This window comes from Schistocerca americana, chromosome 3, assembly GCF_021461395.2.
Source record: "Schistocerca americana isolate TAMUIC-IGC-003095 chromosome 3, iqSchAmer2.1, whole genome shotgun sequence".
Classification (NCBI taxonomy): Eukaryota; Metazoa; Arthropoda; class Insecta; order Orthoptera; family Acrididae; genus Schistocerca; species Schistocerca americana.
In genome coordinates this window covers 565,839,299-565,860,729 of record NC_060121.1, presented here as the reverse complement: position 1 = coordinate 565,860,729, position 21,431 = coordinate 565,839,299, and the positions used below count along the sequence as shown (strand labels likewise).

The 21,431-nt window shown below is 40.5% G+C and overlaps 1 protein-coding gene across 4 annotated transcripts in view; it reads left to right on the top strand.

The window, feature by feature from the left end:
* Positions 1-5,113, top strand: part of LOC124605431 (cytochrome P450 9e2-like) — a 121,604-nt gene extending 116,491 nt beyond the window's left edge. For all 4 annotated transcript variants that reach the window (XM_047137096.1, XM_047137094.1, XM_047137095.1 and 1 more), the window contains exon 8: positions 4,879-5,113. In XM_047137096.1, coding sequence (XP_046993052.1) covers positions 4,879-5,051 — 173 coding nt within the window. In that variant the 3' untranslated portion in view covers positions 5,052-5,113. The remainder of the gene's footprint in view (positions 1-4,878) is intronic.
* Positions 5,114-21,431: the final 16,318 nt, after the last annotated feature.

The following is a 21,431-nucleotide window of genomic DNA, read 5'->3' as shown; positions in this document are numbered from 1 at the left end:
TAGGAAAGAAAGTCTTGAAACAACTATTTTCCAAAAAGTATTGAATTTGCATTTGCTGCTCCAGCAAAAATCTTCACGAGACTGTCAAAATAAATAAACTGTAATGTGCTTGTTTTCATAGTACACATCCTGCTGCCAAAAGCTTCAATTGTTGACAACTTACATTCACAACAACCACCAAAACATGTCAGATTATGCCACGCTGCAAGAAAGCGCCTTACATGTGAATAATTACATGGGTGGGGATAGATGGCAGCACAAGGAACACCTCAGTCAAGTGGTTAAACATCATTCCAGATGTTTTACAAGTGAAGATTGACAGCTTCTTGTCTCAGGCCTCATATGCATCGCTTAAAAATAAATGATATTGTCATTGCAATAAAGTCTTCTAATGAAGCACTTGGGATATGTTTTTGAAATCATAACATCTAGGAATATATGGTACTGTATGACAATATTGTTTATTTTTGAGAGATGCATGTGGGGCCTGAAGGTGGCATAGAGCAATCCCGAAACTGGTAGTCAAAATAAAATAAAATAACATCTCAATCACACAACTGTTGGCGAATTTCATTTATAATTATTTGACTAGGCAATGTCCCATGTCAATGATGGATCAGTATGGACAAAATATGCAATTGTCAGATCCCTTCACAAGAAAGATAGTAAAACAGATATCAATATTTACTGAACAGTCCCACTACTTACTACCTCATTCTTGAAGGCACTGGAAAAAATTATGTGTGCAAGAACCATGAAAAAGCTCTCCTAAAATAAGATACTTAGTCAATATCAGTTTGGACTTCAAACCGGTCTCTTCACAGAACAAGTTATTTTTCAGTATGCAAATCAGATATACAAAATTTGAATGATGGGATATCTCCTGTGACTTTTCAAGAGCATTTCATTGTGCAGTTCCCAGTATTCTCTTAGAGAAGCTCAAATATTGTGGTACTAGAGATCTTGGTGTTAACTGGTTTCGTCCTAACTAAAAGGATGCGGGGTGTTGCATTAAGAAACTCTGGGAGCATATGCAATGAAAACAGCATCTTCAAAATGAGGAATAATTACAACAGGTTTATCACAGGAGTAAGTATTGCTTCTGTTCTTTAACTTGTCCATACTAACATTATAAATGCAAAAGCAGGTTTGTTATGTTTTCATGACTAAACTGCTGCACCAATTTTGATGAAATTTGGTATGGAGATAGCTTGAACTCTGATGAAGAACATAGGCCAAGTAAAAAAAAAAAAAATCAACCCCCTAAGAGGGTGAAGTACAGAATGGAATATCTTTTTTTACATCAGTGAATGTAAACCATAATAAATTATAGTTAAATTTGTTGCATAATGTTCACATCACATGATGTATAGCTACTTCAATAGTGCAGTGCATAGACATGCTCTCCTGCCCATGCCCTCCACCATGCACCAACCAGCACCGACACTGTATGAGCCACCATGTCAGAACACGTGTGAGCAGCTGACATTACTGCATGTACATAGATTACTTATTCACCATCACTCATCCTAACAAAGCTACTGCAATGCTAGCAAAGCTGCCATTAATAGCTAGTTATATATAAATGATCTTCCATCATATATCTAAGAAGCAGAAGTAGTTCTCTTTGCTGACAATGTAAGTATTATAATGAAGCTGAATGGAGTAACTTCAACATTTGAAAATATAAATAATGTTTTCTTGAGAAGGAATAGCTGGTTATCAGCAAATGATCTGTCACTGAATTTAGATAAAAGACAATGCATGCACTTCAGTACTGCATAAGGACTTACCACACCTTTAGAAATAATGTGTGATGGTGAATCAATAAATGAAATATAGTATTCTAAAACATTAGCTGTTTATATATGAGGATTGCCCAGAAAGTAATGCATCGCATCTTTTTTCAACAATTCTTTATTGGACGTAATGAGAATTACACACACAAAAGAATGGTGTTTTCTCTACGTATCCTATTTTTCCACATAATCTCCATCCCATTCTATGGCCTTCCTCCAGTGCGAAACAAGAGCATGTATGCCATGTCAATATCAATCTTTGTCCTGGTGGCAGACCCAGTGCTTCACTGTGTGTATCACCTCCTCATCATCCTCAAATGTCTTCCGCGAATGGCATCCTTTAATGGCCCAAACAACGGAAAGTTCTAGGGGACTAGGCCAGGGATTTAGGGTGGGTGGGGCAACACTATCCAACCCTGTTTTCCAATGTGTTCAGCAGTCCTCAGACTTGTACATCCACACTTCCTTTGCTGATTGACAGATGTAGCGCCAACTGCTAAGTCGTAATCCATCTGTCCTCATGAATGACAACATCAGCTCGCTGCAACATGTCAGGTGTGACAGCTGTGGACAACATGTCAGGTGTGACAGCCGTGGATGGTCTACCCGACTGCTGCAAATCATGGAGCTCCACCAAACTGCCTTCTGGTGACCTCACCATCTGTGCCCAGTGACTAACTGTACTTCTGTTGACAGCAGATGCTCCACAGACTCTGCACAAGCGTTTGTGAATATTCCGCACTGTTTCTTTCTCTGCAGTGAGAAATTCAATGACGGCACATTGTTTGTAATGTACATCACCTACAGACGCCATTTTGAAACTGTCCTGCAGCTACGTTATCTGTCTTAAGTAAGGGAAACTTGAGGCACTCGCTCAACAGACTTCAAATAATACATACATAATGTTTCAAATTTGTAGCATTGTTTTCGGCTGGGAAAAAAAAAAAAGTCGTGCATTACTTTCTGGGCAACTCTCATAGATATGAACCTGAACACCAAGTCACATGTTACTGACCTTCTTAAAAGTCTTAGCTCTCTGACCTCTGCATTACAGATAATAGATTTTGGAAATGCAAATGTAAAAAAGTTGACTTACTTTTTCTGTTTTCATTCACTAACATCTTACGGCATCATTTTATGGTGTAAATCATCACTGAGGAAAGAAGTGTTTGTTGTACAGAACCGTTTAATAGGAATGATGTGCGGCATCCATTGTAGCATCTGTGGTAGACAGCTCTTTTAACAGTTGGGCATTCTGACAGCAGCCCCTCAGTATACTTATTCCTTTATGGTGTTTGTTGTCAACAATGAATTGCAGTTTCAAAACAACAGTAACATTCATAAATGCATTAACAGACAAGAGAAATGATTTACACTGACCATCACTCAGCCTTACTATGGCACAGAAAGGAGTCAGGTATTTAGCTATAAAAATGTTTCACTACCTACCCAGTGATATAAAGAATTTAGTGGATAATAAAACTAATGCCAACCACTTAATGAAGCAGCATCATCATGCCTGTGCAGATACTAAACTAATTGTACCTTGGGTGACTAGCAGCCTATGCATTAAATCAACTATGCAAGAAAGATAATAAATAAGAATTCTCCAGTGCACATCAACAGGATTTTCTGAAATAAATTAAAAAAAGAAAGTTTTAACCATGTTTTCCAATTTTTTGTAACTTTCTCACCAGGCAAGCATCATACTCTGTCAGTCAATGCATTGCTATTCAAAATAGGGCTGTATTGTCACACAAAGACACAAATGGCACATAACTGCCAACAGCATTCTCATCAACGACTTTGAAAACAGCTCAGTGCAACTATTCACTTATCAAGAAAAAGACATTAGTAATTATTTAGAAAGGATGTATCTGTATCGTATGGAACAAATTATATTCTGTGACAAACCACAAGAAACATGCACGAAACTCTAGATGAGTTCCCAGTAACTGCTCGCGAAGTAGCTTCAGCAATTAGGTGGGACCCATCAGTTTGCGAAGTATTGTTGTCAGTCCAGCAGAGGTGGCTTGCACATATTGTGAAAGGATCAGACACAAAACTCCCTGTGGCATGGTCTGAGCATACTCTCTTAATTATTTGTTACTGGACAAAAAGAAGAATGTTAGGTCATTATCCCATTTGCATTCCACCCCTGGATCCTCCACCTGCTTCATGCCTCACACTAGAGGCATGATTAGAATGAAGGTGACAATATGAAGCCATGCTTAGTGGTCTGGAATGAACACTGTGATTGAGTGCACAATCTGGGCTGGCTATGATTGTATCCAGAATCAGTTAACCCCAGTGCTGTGCCTTCCACCTGGGCAAAACCCAATCAGACTGGGAGCTGGTGATTCATCTGCATCTACATCTACACCTATACTCCGCCAGTCACTGTGTAATGCATGGCAGTGGATGCATCCCATTCCATTCACATTTACTTGAGCAATATTTTAGGATGGATTGAACAAGTGATTTGTAAGCAATCTCCTTTGTAGACAGACTGCATTTCTCTAGTGTTCTATCAATAAACAAAAATCTATTACCACTTTTATCCACAACTGGGCTTATAGAATTGTCCCATTTCATGTCCCTACTAAGTGTTACACCCAGGAATTTGTGTGAGTTTACCAATTCCAGCTGTGACTCACTTTCAATTTCTTTTTGAAAAAATAAATACAGCAGTGTAACAATGTGGTTATGAAACAAAGAGGTGAATAATGATTCACTTTTACACATTTACATCCATTTTATGTGAGTGAATGCTGAAATTTGTCCACTGCTTTATTAAATGTTCGTGCTGCTTTGTAGCCAAAGGTTTTTCTGTCACTGAAATCTTCTTTTTACCTGTAACTGAAGTCTGTTATTGAAATAGATAATATGCTGTGGTGTAAAATTTTTCTAAATACCTCTGTTTATTCTATAATATAAAATCACTTAAGATGGTTTTAGCTTTGTTAAAAAGTTCATTATTATTTTGTGAAAACTGATTGGAAAAATATGTAGATGTGATTCTAAAACCTTTACACAATATTGCTTTGGTGTATAAGTCTCACTCTATTTTCTTTTGCAGGTGCAAGGTTTGCAATAATGAGCACCAAAATAGGAATGGCTCATCTTTTGAAAGATTTTAATTTGAAAAGATATGAAAAGACTGATGTTCCATGTCAGATTGATACCAAGTCAATGTTACTTAAATCTAAAAATGGAATCTGGTTACGCCTTGAAAAAATAAATGCTCATTGATTTTTAGTATAAACTACAATAATTTATGAGCTACTTTTCTATGAATAAAGCTTATGCTTATGGCTGTGCTTTTTAAATTGCCTGATTATAAATCTGTGGCTATAAGAATCTATTATGTTTCACGACTTGCTACATTTCTGTATGTTGACTGAAGTTCAAATATATATGCAAATAGATTGGGTCTTGACATAGATGAGAATATTATCATACTAACAATTTATTTATTGACACCTTTCTGAGGACTACACACTTTGGCAATTTTGCAACAGTATGTATGAAATCCTGACATTTTATCATCCTCAAAAGAAAACTCTGTCCTAGAAGCGACAATGTGATAGCAGTACCTTAGAAGAAACATTCATAACTGAACAGTGTGCCTTCACATGATGATTTATTATAGATCAATTTTGTAGCATGTAAATGTAATGGAAGAGGAAGCTGTATGTATTCTTGTTGTGGCGTTGAAATATTTTTTGTGCCAGGCACAGTCATTGTTGAGTTGTCAGTTTGTAACTATGTCTTCCTCTGATTGTCTTTCCACAGTCATTTAAGTTGACACTACAAAACTCGGAAGTACATGCCTTGTAATAAGGATGTGGATTTTATCACATAAAATAATAAACAACTACCTTTAATTATGTCCATCCAAAGTTTTTGTATGGAACTAAAATTTTTAATAAAATGTAAAAGTATAGTGCAAATATGTAGCAGAAGGTAAAGAAGATGGCCATATTGTGTGGAGCAGAAATACTGTATTCAGAAACAATTATTTAATTTACTTTTAATTTTTATATTGAACAAAATTAATATTCTTATGAATAAGGCTTACTCTACATGTTATGAAGAAGAATTTCGTGTTAATAAAAGCTGTGTTTTGTAATGTTTTGCTCCTCCTTTGCTTTGTAAAATTTATTGGAAGCCATTTCATCATGTAGGCCCTACATATCTGTTACATCTGCTGCTTAGTACATCTGTCATATGAGAAGTTTGAAATTTGCCTGATCATAATTGTTGTAATAAAAAGAGAAGTACAAATAAATGAGCATTTATTGTAGCATAATTGTAGCACTACAGTTAAAAGTAGTGTAAATTTGTATTTAAAAACTGATAATATGCTATACCCTTCAATCCATTTTAAAGAGGTCCATGATTATTTAATGAACTGCTCTGGCTCAGACCTCTCTAACATCACAATCATAGCTGAAACTAACTTTACTGAATGTTCTCAAAGTACAAGGATGCAATATACTGCCTAAAATTATGTGGTAATGGCATTGAGAATTAAGTATAATTCTGACCAAAGCTAATCAATAATAAGAATTTTTTAAGTGATAAGTTGACAATATCAAAGAGTATGATTATAAAAGAATGATGATAACACTCACCTAAAATCAAAGAAGCAAATAAAATTTGCAAATGCACTGAAATTTCATAAAGTTTGGGCAACATATCTACAATAGATATGGTTCAAATAAATGACTGAGTAATTTTTTCATCATTATATATGTTGCTCTAGTGGACTGTTTTAATGAAATGTAGGACACCAAGATACGAAAAGGTATGACATTACTGGGAGACACTGGACAAAAAGCTCTGAACTGTAGTATGTAATCTATGGCACAATAACAGTAAAAGGTCAAACTGTGGAAGATAAAGTTTGACATTTAATTATTCTAATGAAAATAAACAGTTTTTGAAAACAAAGTGTAATTAGGTAGATAAAAAAATCAACTCACCAAGTGGTGGCAGGAGAAAACAATATATAATTGTTAAGTAAATGAGCAAGCTTTCAGATGCAGAGGCTCCTTCTTCTGGGTTAAAGGGGAAGGAAAATGGATGAAGGACTAGCAAGGCATAGGAAATGGGGAGAGTTTGGAAAAGTTGCCCAGAGCCCTGGGTCATGGGAGACTCAGCAGATGGCATGAGAAGGAATACTGATTGTTGGGGACTACACTGGATGACAGGTGACTTGCACATTTACTCAATCTTTATGTGCATTTGTTTCCTGTTGCCACTAGGTGAGTAGATTTTTTACCTGTCCAATTACATTACATTATATTATTTTGTAATTCTAAAACATAAGAACCGTATAAACCCTCACAGTATAATTTCAGTTATTTTTCTTTGAGGAATTAAACTTTAGCAACACCTATTCTTGCTTTGAAATATTGTCATAAAATTCTAGGCATGTTGCATTCTAAAAAAATGTATACCTGAATAAGCAATACTGAGTTATATTTGATCTCTTTCTTTTATGTGATCACTGCACCAATTTTTGCCTTATGTTTTGAAACAGTGAAAAAGTGCTGTACTGTGTTTGTCAGTATTGAAAACAACATTCATGTTTGATTTCACACAGCTATCTAACCCGTTTATCAGTTGATAAAAATTATGTATTCAGTCACAAAACAGAAAATCATCAATCATAATAAACTGTGTCACCTGGCCACCAAGAGCTATTATAGGACGATTGATTCATGAATCCAGTTATATGGCTCCTTCCGTGTATAGCGATTTTACGACTATGATGAGTGGGGCCTGAAGATGGCATCAATGTAATGCCGAAACTGGTAGCACATAACAAGTTTATAAAATAAAATGAACTTCTACAAATCATATGGCTGTTGGTAAATTATTGCATCAAGAAGCTCATGCCAGCCGTCGTCCCACGATCCATAATGGATCAATGAAGATTTAAAAGAAAATTGGCCTGGTGCGATTAGGACTCAAGCACTGAGGGCTTCATACAAACATAATTATGTATATAGGCAGTTAATTTATTCCAGGGATCGAGAATCTCGACCATTTTTACCTGTTATCGACACTGATGTGGGCAAGATATCGATCCCAGAGATCGAGAACATTTTGATTTCAATAATATAAATGTTACAAGGTCAAACAGGAGGCAGGCAACAATTATTATAGTGATTAGTGGTTTTGCCTTCAGGCTGACTGGATCACAGTGGTAAAAGTCAAACATTAGGCAAGGAGTGACTTTATTGCTCCTATGATGTCTTTCAGAATTTATCTATCATCAGATATCCAGGAGCGATTGTTGCACGTTGATAAGGTGTTTCAAGTTGTATTTGAAACTAACGTTCACATACCTACATACAGCAATTGCATCTGGATAACTGACGATGGATGGATTCTGAAAAGCGTCACATGAGCAATTAAGTCATTCCTTGCCTGATTTTTGACTCATTACAATCCAGTCGGACTGAATGCAGAATTACAGATTGTTTTAATTTCAAGTATGACATCGCATGAAAATGACGAAAGAAATATTATTTTCGTGCGCTGTAATTACTAATTTACACTTTTCGTATTCTTTCCTTTGGTTATACTGTGAAATCTTGCATCCTGCCAAATTTCATGATTCTAGGAGAACGGGAAGTACCCTATAGGTTTTGGTGAGTGAGTTTTCGACTATCAAAATATGCGACATTGTAAGGTGGCTATAATTTCGCACCTTACAAGAACTCATCCTCATACTTTGCCATGAACTTCAACCACAATTAGATGTTATTTGATAGGTTGCACATCTATATATGAATATATAAAGGAGACCGACATTGTCACATACGTCTTGTAAATAATTGTTAACGCTTATTGCGTGAAAGGTGACGGAGTGTCTTTGTTATAAGAAACGGCGTAATGAATGATTGCATATACTAGTAGAGGCTGGAACGCCAGTGGAGATGAAACGGCAGGCAGAATTCAAGCTCTGGGTGGAAGACCCACACAGGTGTGTTGGTCCTGCTTAAACACAGGAAATAGCAAGACGGACGTCCTAGCACCGAAGTGCTGGAGCACAACAGAGTTGCGACCGGCCAGTTTGTTGCCGAACCGGAAAGATTGTACTTCGGAAACTACGAAAATCTTGGACGTAGGTGAGAGAAACGAAGAAGCGGCACCTCTGAAACCAGACGGGCTGGGTTATTTCCAATGATTTTTCCTCAGAAGCATACCATGGTGTGAGTATAGGTTTTTCGTTGCAAACTGTCAGCGCTGGACGACAGAAGACTAAAATATGGTTGGTCGGCGTTCGGAAGAATCTTTGGAGAGGGATAATACTCCGTGGTTTCTGGAAGATGATTCGTTTTCGGAATTACGATGGTGGGGAGCTGAGCCTTGCAGGGAGGCCGGCGCTCCCGTGTGTGACGGTTGCTCAGTATCAGCTTCTTGTTGGTACGCACGGACTTGCTGTCTTTGCTCTCACGAGATTTTATAGTTAGAGCGGTTGTGCACTGTACTGTTGTGAACTTATACGATTCTGACCTTCGCCTCCGGGAATGAAGTCGTCGTTGAGTACGCAGCGTTCAGTGATTGAGAGCACTTCCTCTGCCTATACTTACGTTGAGTCGTTATCTGAACTCCGTCCTTGTGGCTGGGAGTTTGCGTTTCTCGTCTGTAGAACACAGACACGAGAAGACAGTATTAGAGTAGAGTAGTCAGAGGACCCCATCAGCCGTCCTACTCTTTGAAAGAGTTTATTTTGTGGCTGGAGTTCTTCCATCGTCGCATACGTGTATGAGAACCATTATTCCGACGCACCGGACGCAGTATATACTAATTGATTTGGCTTATTAGTTGCTATAAGGCTAAACAGCTGTGATCACGTAAGATTTATTTTCACTGACGTTGCACTCCATTGTAGATCATTTTTAAAAGTAGTGTCTTCTGGCGTTTGGTACACAGATGATGTCAGTCATTTCGCGTTATTTATATTAGATCGCGCAGTCATAATAAAAGGGCTGAGTTGCTCAATGGATCAGTAATTTTAGTTAGGAAATATAAACATTTGTAATTAAAGATTGTTTTTAATATACAATAAATGTATAAGCAGCAGCAACTTTTATCATTTAGTATAATTAGTTCCCTTAATTATTCATTTCTGTTTAGGTTGGAATTTGTAAGCTAAAGAGCATTAAGAGATCCTAAGATCTGCTTCAGGGGGTAGTCAGACACGGCCATATCTTCATTTTAGCGTTTATTATTTTCCGTTGCGCACAGTTATTTTACACCCGCCAGGAGTAGGATCTTGCAACATAAATGGCCGTATATTTTGACTGCGTTGACTTACAAGCTTTAAGATTTTACACGGCCAAGGGACCTTGGATCTTACTATTGTGGCATAAATTTCAACTTGATACGTCCACCCGTTCTTGAGAAAAAGGGTTTTTAACAGTTGGACAGACAGATAGACAGACGGACGGACGGACAACAAAGTGATCCTCTAACGGTTTTGTTTTTAACGATTGGGATACGGAACCCTAAAAAGAATCTCTATTGTATATTTCTCATCATAGCTATTTTAATGAAAAGATTAATATTTTGGAGTGCTGTAGCAGATTTACATTGCAACTATCAACACGTTTAGGATTCCGTACGTCAATCAGTAAAAACGGAATCCTTACAAGATCACTTAGTTGTCCGTCTGTCCGTCTCTCCGATTGTTTTAACCTTTTTCTCAGGAATGGGGGGACATATCGAATCGAAATTTATGCCACGTAGTAAGGTCCAAGGTCCCTTGGTCGTGTGAAACCTTGAAGCTTCTAAGTCGATGCAATCAAAATATACGGGCGTTTATATCACATATTTAGATATTCGTAAATTCACGCATCGAAACCTATAGGGTAGTTCCCGTTGACCTGGTGTCATAAAATTTGTCAAGAAACAAGGATTCATGGTACAATCAAAGGAAAAAATCCGAAAAATTGCTCATTCGCCTAGAGTGATGAAATTCGGCGGAGGGCAGGGTTTCACAATATAAAAGCACTCCGTCTTCAGGCCACAAGAGGCCCATCGGGACCATCTGACCGCCTTGTCATCCTTAGATAAGGATGCAGATAGGAGGGGCGTGTGGTCAGCACACCACTCTCCCGGTCCTTACGATGGTTTTCTTTGACCCAAGCCGCTACTATTCGGTTGAGTAGCTCCTCAGTTGGCATAAATGGCAACAACGCATGGCATCCCAGATACTCAGCCATCCAAGTGCCGGCAACGCCGTTGCCATTTCACAATATAACCAAAGGAAAAAATACGAGGAATGTGAATTTGTCATTATATCACACGAAAAAAATATTTCTTTCGTATTTTTTATGCGATGTCATACTTGTTATCCGACTGTATCTCAGTGCGTCCGTCTATTAAGATCACTTTTTCTCAGGAACGGGTAGACGTACCAAGTTGAAACTTACGTCACATATTGACGTCTATAGTCCCTTGGCAGCGTATAAAACGTGGCCTTCTAAATCAATGCAATCAGGTGATACGGCTGTTTATGTCATATATTTTGATATTCGCAAACTCATCAGAACCTGTAGGGTACTTCCCTTTGGCCTAAAATCACGAAATTTTGGCAAGAAACAAGCTTTTACCTCACAAATAAAGGAACAAGTCCGAAAATTGTTAGTTTGTGATTATCTTACACACACAGACACACAAAAAGGATGTTTTGTTATCTGACTGGCCGTCCGTCTGTTAAGACCCGTTTTTCTTAGGGTCGGATAGACATATCAAACTGAAATTTATGTCATGTACTAAGGTCCACGCTCCTTTTGTGGTATAAAACATTTAAGCTTGTGTGTCAAGGCAATCCAAAGATATGGTCATTTATGTTACATATTTCTCTACCTTACAATTGTCGATATTGATAACAGACAAAAATGGTCGCGGTTCTCGATTCTTCTTGATGCATAAGCTATCTGTGTACATAATTAAGTGTGTACGGAACCCTCGGTGTATGAGATCTATTGACATTTACCCAGGTTTTCTTTCGAGATGCACCTGTCACAGTCATCATTCATTACTTTGTTCCTTACTACAGCAGTTACAATATTACTTTTCGTCCTTTGAGACTTTATTTACGTGGTAAATGAACAAATATAACGTTAATAATACTGATTGGGATCACCAGCAGCGACAGCAAAAAAACTATATATTATTATTATTATTATTATAGGATCACGCAAAGCATTCTGCCTCATTTGAGCGTTCTTTCTGATCTTCCACGATTCTCTCATTTTTTCTGCATCTTTCTATCTTCAGTTCACTTTGTCCCTGGTTTCTTTGGGACTTCATTCTCTGACCTCACATTCCACTTGTGCATATTGTCCCTGTATACATTTCTGTCTTCAATTCCTATTGGACCGATTTTTGCTGTTTCTAGGTCCAGTTTGACTTGTGTGATCCATGGTATTGTTGATTTGATCCCTAGTACGTATGTTAGAATTCTCTTGGTGAATTGGTTTGGTGATAGCCTGATGATGTGCCCATAGAACTTCAACCTTCTTTTTCTGACTTAAGTTGCTATGTTTGACATCATCTCTGTAGTTTTCCTAGATTGTAATTTGTATCCCTCTTCTGTTAGTGTTGGGCCGAGGATTTTCCTCATGATTTTCCTTTCTTCCTTCAGTATGCTTTCCGTGTCACTTTTCGTATGGCGTGTTAGCGTCTCACCCTATTTCAGGCTTGATTACTGCGTTGTAGTGTCTGACTTTTGTGTGAATCGACATGCATTTTTTTAATTATATACGTGCTGTGTCATGCCGAACGCTCTCTTCATCTTTTGTAGTCGAGTGTTCTGTGCGATCTTTTCTCCTCCAGAAGGTTCAAGGATTTCACCTAGATACTTGAAATGTGCAACTCTGTTTGTTTTGCATTATTTTGTGTCTAATTTTGTTATGTTTAATTTTGAGCAGAAAAATGCAGACTTCTCGAAAGAGATTTGCAGCCCAACTTTTTCCGTGCATTCCTTTAGTGCCTCTATTTGTTTGGTTGCTGTTGCTTCGTTGTCTGATAGTATGGCCAGGTCGTCTGCGATAGCTAGGTTTGATTTTTCTATTTTGTCCTGGCATCTTCCTAGTCGTGTTGGTTTCCAGTGTCCTTGAGTTTTCAGTCCTTTTCCCAATTCCCTCATTATGTTTTCCAGGATTTGGTTGAATAATAGTGGCGATAATCCATCTCCTTGGCGCACTCCAGTTTTCATCATGAAGGGATCAGAGATTTCACTCATGAATTTAACTTTCGATGTTGTGTCAGCTAATGTCTGTCTGATTAATCGTAGTGTTTTTGGATCGAGTCCCTGTTCTTCTGTTGAACAAGGATTGTCGGTCAACAGAATCGTACGCTTTCTTGAAATATATGTTGGTACAAATGATTGGCGCATTCTGATGGCGTTGTATTTCAGAATTGTTTTCAGATTGAGGATTTGTTTCATGCATGAACGACCGGGGCGAAAGCCTGCCTGGTATTCACCACTTTTGTGTTCTAACTGTTCGTGTGTCTCCTGGAGTAAGCATGCTGAGAAATTTTTGCAGGTGACTTGTAGCAGGGAGGTTTCTTTCTATTTCTTCACATTCGTCCTATCTCCTTGCTTGTGCATTGGATGAATAAGTGCACATTCGCAGTCATATGGAAGTTTTCCTGTTTGCAGATGGGCGAGATTATTTGCGTAATCTCCTGTAGTGACTTTGGTCCAAGGTTCTTTAGTAATTCTGCAATGATGGCGTCTTCACCAGACGTCATGTTGTCTTTAAGTATGTGTTTGTTGATCTCTTCACATGTTGGTGGGAGTGATTCTGGTTGGGTGGAGGTACAGTTCTGTTCTGGTTCAAAATGGTTCAAATAGCTCTGAGCACTATGCGACTTAACTTCTGAGGTCATCAGTCGCCTAGAACTTAGAACTAATTAAACCTAACCAACCTAAGGACATCACACACATCCATGCCCGAGGCAGGATTCGAACCTGCGACCGGAGCGGTCGCTCGGCTCCAGACTGAAGCGCCTATAACCGCACGGCCACTCCAGCCGGCTTCTGTTCTGGAAATCTTGTTACAGGTTCAGGGCACTTAAGGAGATCGGAGAAATAACATCCCAGTTCTTGACAAATCTCTTGGTTAGTTAGTGCTAGTTTTCCATTTGGTTTCCTGAAGTACAAATTTTAAGGTGTGTATTTGCAGATCTTCCTTAATAAGGTCCTGTGGAATTCTCTCGTGTTGTGGTTGCGGAAGTTTACCTCTAGAGCATCCAGTTGCTCCTTCATGTACTTGCCTAATAAGTTTTGCAGTCTGTTTTTTTGACACTTGGCAACAACGTAGGCTTTTTGGGGATAATTTTACTGTAGTGGTCCTGAGAATCTTGTTTGTGTATTCCTAGTGCCTTTTCACACTCTGAGTTCCACCAAGGGTGTTTAGTGGAATTCTTCCCGATCCTGTTTTACGTCGGATTCCATGATCTTTTTTTTGTGTCAAAACTTTCTATGTGCGTTGTTTTCTGATGGATTTTCTTCGGTGTAAATTTTACCTTGATTCAAGTTAGATCGTGGTCTGAATCAATACTGGCACGTCTGCGCACTTGAACGTCATAGATCTCCTTCTGGACTGTGTAGGAAATCGCTACACGGTCTATTTGGAGTTCTCCCATCTCTTGTATAGGTGACCATGTTTTCTGTTTTCGTGGAGATTTCCTGAGGGATGTTGACATAATCTTTAGGTTATTCAGCTGGCATAGTTCGATGAGTCTCATGCCATTTCTGTTAGTATATTTGTGCGCCGGAAACTTTCCCACAGTTCTTTGATGTCGTTTCTCTGTGCCGATTTGTGCGTTGAAATCACCTAATAAAACTTTTATATCGTCTTTGGGCATCTTGGCCATCACTGTCTCTAGCGCTGCCCAGAATTTCTATGTTGATATGGGGTCTTTTCTGTTATCCCCGCTGGGTGTTGTGTGATGTCCTTAGGTTAGTTAGGTTTAAGTAGTTCTAAGTTCTAGGGGACTGAAGACCATAGATGTTAAGTCCCATAGTGCTCAGAGCCAATGTTATCCCCGTTTGTGGGGGCATGTTCATTGATCATGGTGATTTCTTGTTTGCACACTGCAAGCGCATTGTCATTAACCTGTTGTTTATTGGATTGACTTCTCTAATTGAACTGATTATCTTCTTATATTCCATGAAGGCCATGCCAAGAAGCGGAACACCGTTGGCGACTTGTTTGTCTGTGTTGTTCTTGAAGATACGGCAGTCTCCATAATCCATTGTGCCTTCATCTGTCATGCGGGTTTCCTGCAGGGCAAGTATCATTATCTGCTGTTTGCTAAGCTCCAATGTTAGGTTGTGCAGCCGGCCGGTGTGGCCGTGCCGTTAAAGGCGCTTCAGTCTGGAACCGCGTGACCGCTGCGGTCGCAGGTTCGAATCCTGCCTCGGACATGGATGTGTGTGATGTCCTTAGGTTAGTTAGGTTTAATTAGTTCTAAGTTCTAGGCGACTGATGACCTCAGAAGTTAAGTCGCATAGTGCTCAGAGCCATTTAGGTTGTGCAGTTTTCCTGATTGGATCAGTGTATTTATGTTGAAGTACCCAAGAAACGTAAATAATTTGTGTGGAAGTTTGCCAGAGAACTCCGACTTTCTCTGTCATCACTTAAGTCCAGGTTCCCCAGAACCCAAGTTACTGGTTGCCGTCTGTCACATTTTCTGGTGTGCGGGCACCTTTCAGAATGTCTTTTGACTTGTTCAAAACAGATCCTGTCCGACTCCATTTTCAAACTAAGTTTTGCATGACACTATTTGCTGGCACTTTGACACCATTTAGCTTCTCAGCAAACAACTGATCACACCGTTTCCACGACTTTGTTGTCATGTAACTTTCCACAACGAACACCCGCTGCTCCACTATGAGAACCATCGTTCTCTTTGTACTACTGCACTCACACTCACAGCCCACACTACGCTCTGAACCGGAGCTGATCATGTGGCGGGCGTACACCTGGTGTGCGCTTCACACATTCACGTCCATTCGTATTCACTTGTCTGAGCCACTTTATACATGTATATGTAGGATTTCTCTTGTAAGAATCGCTAGGCGCATTTCTCTGGAGTTTCAGCAGATCTTTGCAATTTCGTCTTTGCCTTCTGCAGCTGAAATCAGCGCAACCAAATAGCGTACATCTTTCATGTGATGCCCAGTGTAGGCGGAAAGCGTCAATTTGTTTCCCGTTACAAGAAAAATGATTTTTAAAGAAGGATTTTACGTGCCCATTCGATAGAGGGGTTCCAACTTAGTCTAGTCCGATATTCGTTTTATCGATATGTATTAACAGGGACAGTAGAACTCGAAGAATAACCAATACTCCAGCAGCAACCGCTCTGTCCTGGGCTGCACTGACTGCTACCGCCAAGCATGAAACGCTACAGAGTCTCTGCTGGACTGCTTTTTTTTTCATGTTTCACTGGCCCTGTTAATAAATATCGATAAAACGAATACCAGACCAGACTAAGTTTAAAGCGCTCTGTCGAATGGCACGTAAAATCTCTATTTAAAAATAATTTTATTAGTAATGGGAAGCAAACTGATGTATTATCTTGACACTGGGCATCGCATGAATGGTATGACGAGCAATAATTGTTTGGGTTGACTCCAGCTGCACAATACAAAGACGAAATGACAAATACTTGTCGAAACAACTGCACCTCACGACTCTTAGGAAAGACTCCCAGTAAATGTGCAATCAACTTAAGCACTCCTAGAGTACCATATGCTCACGTACATATAATTATACACACATATTTACACTATGAGAAATGATCCACACTATTCCGCATACACATACGGATTTTTACTCTATATACGGCAAATAAACACAGCCGCTCTTCCTTTGTCTGTCACCTAAGCGAATAGTGTGGTTATGGGAGGGACTCAATCCTGTCCTCACACATGAGGTCTGTGATCATGTCGCAGCAGACAGACTTTTACCTCCGATGCAATGGGTACCAAATGATCTTGTGACCGAAAGCTTTCCTGGTGCAACAAATGGCGGGGTGGTGTCACCACCATCGAGCAGGCAGTCCTTGTAACCATCAGTCGTTAGTGACATTAAGGTGGCATGAGCCGCATGATGCACACCCTTCGTCCGTCTTTGGGAGGCATTATCCAAACATTTTTGATCTGAGGCCTACAAATTCCACAATATGTGACCTGTTCGCCTTGTCTTTCACCAGACTGATATCCTTATTGTTTTGAGGTATTATGCGATAAGGAGTATTGGCCGCGTATTCAGACATGTCGAATCTGTCGGGTTGGCACTTTAAAACTTCAAATAGATCATATCTCTTCATTCAACAGATAAGCCTGTTAGTATCCATATAAAGTAACTTTGGATCTGTGAAATGAGTTTTTGCAAACATCAAACTGATACATGTGGAGTTTGGATAGGTCAAATATAAACACACTGACATAGAAGGGTTTTGTGAACAGAACCAAAACCTAAGCGATCTGCCGAGTGACACATCTTTCAGTGAAGATAACGGCCTGTTTAAAATTTGGCCTGGCGTCATAACATCCACCCCAGCGGTAAACTCTGTGAATTTCACGATGTTTTCTCAAATTTTCCATTGCTTAGATGAAAACTGCATTGCTAAGACTTTCTAAAAAATCTTTTTCAAAGTCACACGTTACGAGAGACCTCTGTTCGATATTAAGATCAATGTACCCTTTCACCTAGCGTCACTGCTTGAAGGAAGCGTGGATGACCCTAATTTGGCCCATTTCCAAACCGACACATTGTTGGAGGTTTTATAGTGCATGAAGTATCTGTTCCCTCCCTCCTAGAAGTGTCATCATGAGCTTACAGATGGAATGGTTGCGTGGGACTAGGCACTCCAGACACAGCGGCGAATCGCTATGCGCGTCCTGCAAACTATCAAGATAAGCCAGTTCTGCCTCCAAAACACATCTTACACCAGAATAAGCAGCTACATCGAAAATTTACCTAACACGACGATTTGTTCATCGGACTGCCATTGAATCCCTCCAATCGGCGAAGATTGTTGCATGGCGTGCCCATATGAGTTGTTTACATCAAGGTGCGAAATATAAGTCCAATCGCCACATGAATTGAACTTCTCACCCATTTGTGGTTATTTGACTCATCGTGACTATGGATATATGGCAGGGTCCCTAGCGAATCCCGCGTTCGGAAAACAACCGCATGGCGACATTAGTCAATAATCGGATGTTGACAGGTCTCTTTTTCAGCAAGGCTTCCCGTGAAAACCCTGGCAGAGGTTATTAGAAGGAAGGGTTCTTCGTGTCATGCATACACTCCAGAATTTCTCGGAAATATCAAGTAAGCGTACATCGGTGTCCATGTAAAGTCTTGCATACTCCCCTTAAAAGCCGGCCGGGGTGGCCGAGCGGTTCTAGGCGCTACAGTCTGGAACCGCACGACCGCTACTGTCGCAGGTTCGAATCCTGCCTCGGGCATGGATGTGTGTGATGTCCTTAGGTTAGTTAGGTTTAAGTAGTTCTAAGTTCTAGGGGACTGATGACCACAGCAGTTAAGTCCCATAGTGCTCAGAGCCATTTGAACTCCCCTTAAAACACCAGTACATAGGGCGCGCACCATCTCAGACGCTATCAGCCCCAGGAGCTGGAACACTTCAGAATTGTGTTCCGGAAAACGGTTACTCAGGATGGCAGATTAGGCGCGCTACTGTCCCACCACTACAGTACAGTCTGTGGTGACAAAAGAACTCATGGAGAAAGAGATGGCCACTGTGTTTATACTGTACACCTGCGCACTATGGAGGAAAATCAGACGCAAAGAAGCACTCTTTCTCCAATAAAATATAGGAATATAGGAATTACTGATGCAGGATTCGAACCTGTGACTGTAGCGGTCGCGCGGTTCCGGACGGAAGCGCCTAGAACCGCTCGGCCACAGCGGCCGGCGTCAGAGAATCATGCGATGGAATACTAACATAACAGGGTTTCATAATAGACTTTGACATACTGGAACAGCATCGTTATGGTGTCTATAGAAATTCGCACTAGCAACCGGCACTGGCGCTATAATGCAACATGGCTTGGGAACCAGCATTGGGCCTGATTTAGAAGACAGCAAACACAACGATTTGGTGGCCGGGGCGGGTGGGGTAGTTGTTTTACCTACGCTGCCACAGACGCCGACGCCATCGTCTCTGCGGCCGCCAACACGCACACTCGAACGCTTACTACGTAGAGAACAGTTTGCGAGGGGAGGGGATGTAAGCCAACTTGCGCCCCCCCCCCCTTCCTCCTCCTCCCAGCGCATCTGACAATGGCGGTGTGTCTGATCGCCGAAATATTGGGCCAGGTAGACAGTATGGTATGAACCGGCAGTACACCCGTGACCGTGCGGTGAACTGTTTATATGAATTATTTTCGTATCTTTGTTGGCTATCAAAAAGACTATCTTCAATATATGCCAGAAGTTTTTTTTAGATATTCATGTAAGTTAAATCATGTGACTTTAATACAATGAAAAGTGTTCCTTAAACTGTTCAAAGGCACAAAAGTACGAAACATATGCTTACCAATGATTAACGCAGTCAATGGTCTACCCTTCCTTAGGGAAGATTGTAACATAGCTTCACACTTGTCGCAGTCAATATTAAAAGTGTTCATATCGTGCTTGGTGCAATTTTTAGGGCGCATTGTAGGTCTTCCAGGAGTTCCCTTGGCAAGTGCTACCTCAGTTAGTACTGTGCGCCGGGGGACGATGGAATTGGTCCATACGATGTACGTGTCCTAGTCAATGCAGATCTTCCTCGGGAGTGCGATACTTGATAGATTGTAGTGTTCAGGACCACCTCACATGTTAGATGGTCCCTCCATGTTACGCCTAGTATATTTCGTAAGCACCGCAAATGAAATGTGTTGAGCTTACGTTTTTGTTTAGCATATGATGTCGAAGTCTCGGCTCTATACAAGAGCTGGTTAGTTAGCACGAGTATCTTTGCGGCCATCGTGAAGGGCTTGTTGTCCAATTGTCCAGGCCGGAGCTTTCCAAAAATATTGACCGCTTTGCCAATTCTCTGGTTTATTTCGTAGTCCGAAGAGAGAACTTCTGACGCTAGTGAGCAGGAGTAGCAGAATTTGTCAACTACATTCAACGTAGCAAATTTGTCAACAAGTCTTTGAAGATCGACTTACGTATGTACTACGATTGCTGCATCGTCTGAAAATTTAATGTTACTTGCAAGTAAGTTCCACGACAGCACTTGGATCTGAGACGCGAGATGTTGTAAACTTTGCCGTCTGGTATGCAGATGGATACCCAGGTCTGTTTCACCGAAAGCAATTTTAAGAAGTACCGGTAGCGAGAAGAATGTACCAAACAAGGCAGTGAGTTGTACACAGCCTCTAGGAACATCTGTTTATACAACGAACGGATCATAAGGGTTTCCGCCAAATACCACAGCACCTTCCATACCGTCGTGAAAAGCCCTGATCATCTTCAGGAGGTTTGGAGGACACACTATCTTCACTAATGAATTATACATTCTCTCCAAGTACCAAATGTATTGTTTAGGTCAAAGATAGCAGTAAACTTGCCGGATTGTGAAGATCATATCAATAGCAGATCGCTGTGCTCGAAACCCATATTGAGTCTCAGGGAACACACGCCTGGCGAGTTTCTCCAGTCTGACCAGCACCAAACGGGCAAAAGCTTTTTCGACGGTACTCAACAATGCAGTTCCATGGTAGCAACTGCAGTCCCCGCTATCGCCTTTACCTTTGTTCAAAGTGACGACGTTGGCATCGCATACGTCATGCGGCACAGTACCCGCAGCTCAACATTTCAATCAAATGTTGTAGAACACTGGAAAGAGCGATGGCAGTTTGCATTTTCTGTGTGGATGTCTTCAACAGGAAACTTCCCGCTTTTAAGCAACACAACAGCTCTCTAAAACTCTTTCTTAGTAGGCACGGCAAGTAGACATTTGAGAAATTTCACCTCTTGCTCTTAGGCCGATATTGGCTGGAGGTAGAGGCTGGAGTAAGGTTCCACCCATCGTTGCAATTGTCGACTATAACCTGTGATGACTATTGCATCGATCTCCGCAAGCCTAGCATTCTTCTCGGGGATGGGTTCAATGACCCTTTGGATACCTAAGTATTCTTCACTGGTATTCCCAATTTTGACAGACGCCTTCATACATATGCAAGGATTCTTCCATAATGAGTTAAAGTAATTACGGATGGTGCACTGAACGACTGTGTTTGCTTTACTTAGATTCCTACGAGCAGTGTCGCAACGGTTTGAGTACCAGTTGACAGTTGTTGGGGGGTTGTTTTGGGGAAGGAGACCAGACAGCGAGGTCATCGGTCTCATCGGATTAGGGAAGGATGGGGAAGGAAGGCGGCCGTGCCCTTTCAGAGGAACCATTCCGGCATTTGCCTGGAGTGATTTAGGGAAATCACGGAAAACCTAAATCAGGATTGCCGGACGCGGGATTGAACTGTCGTCCTCCCGAACGCGAGTCCAGTGTCTAACCACTGCGCCACCTCGCTCGGTAGTTGACAGTTGTCTGACGCTTCGAATAAAGGAGGGA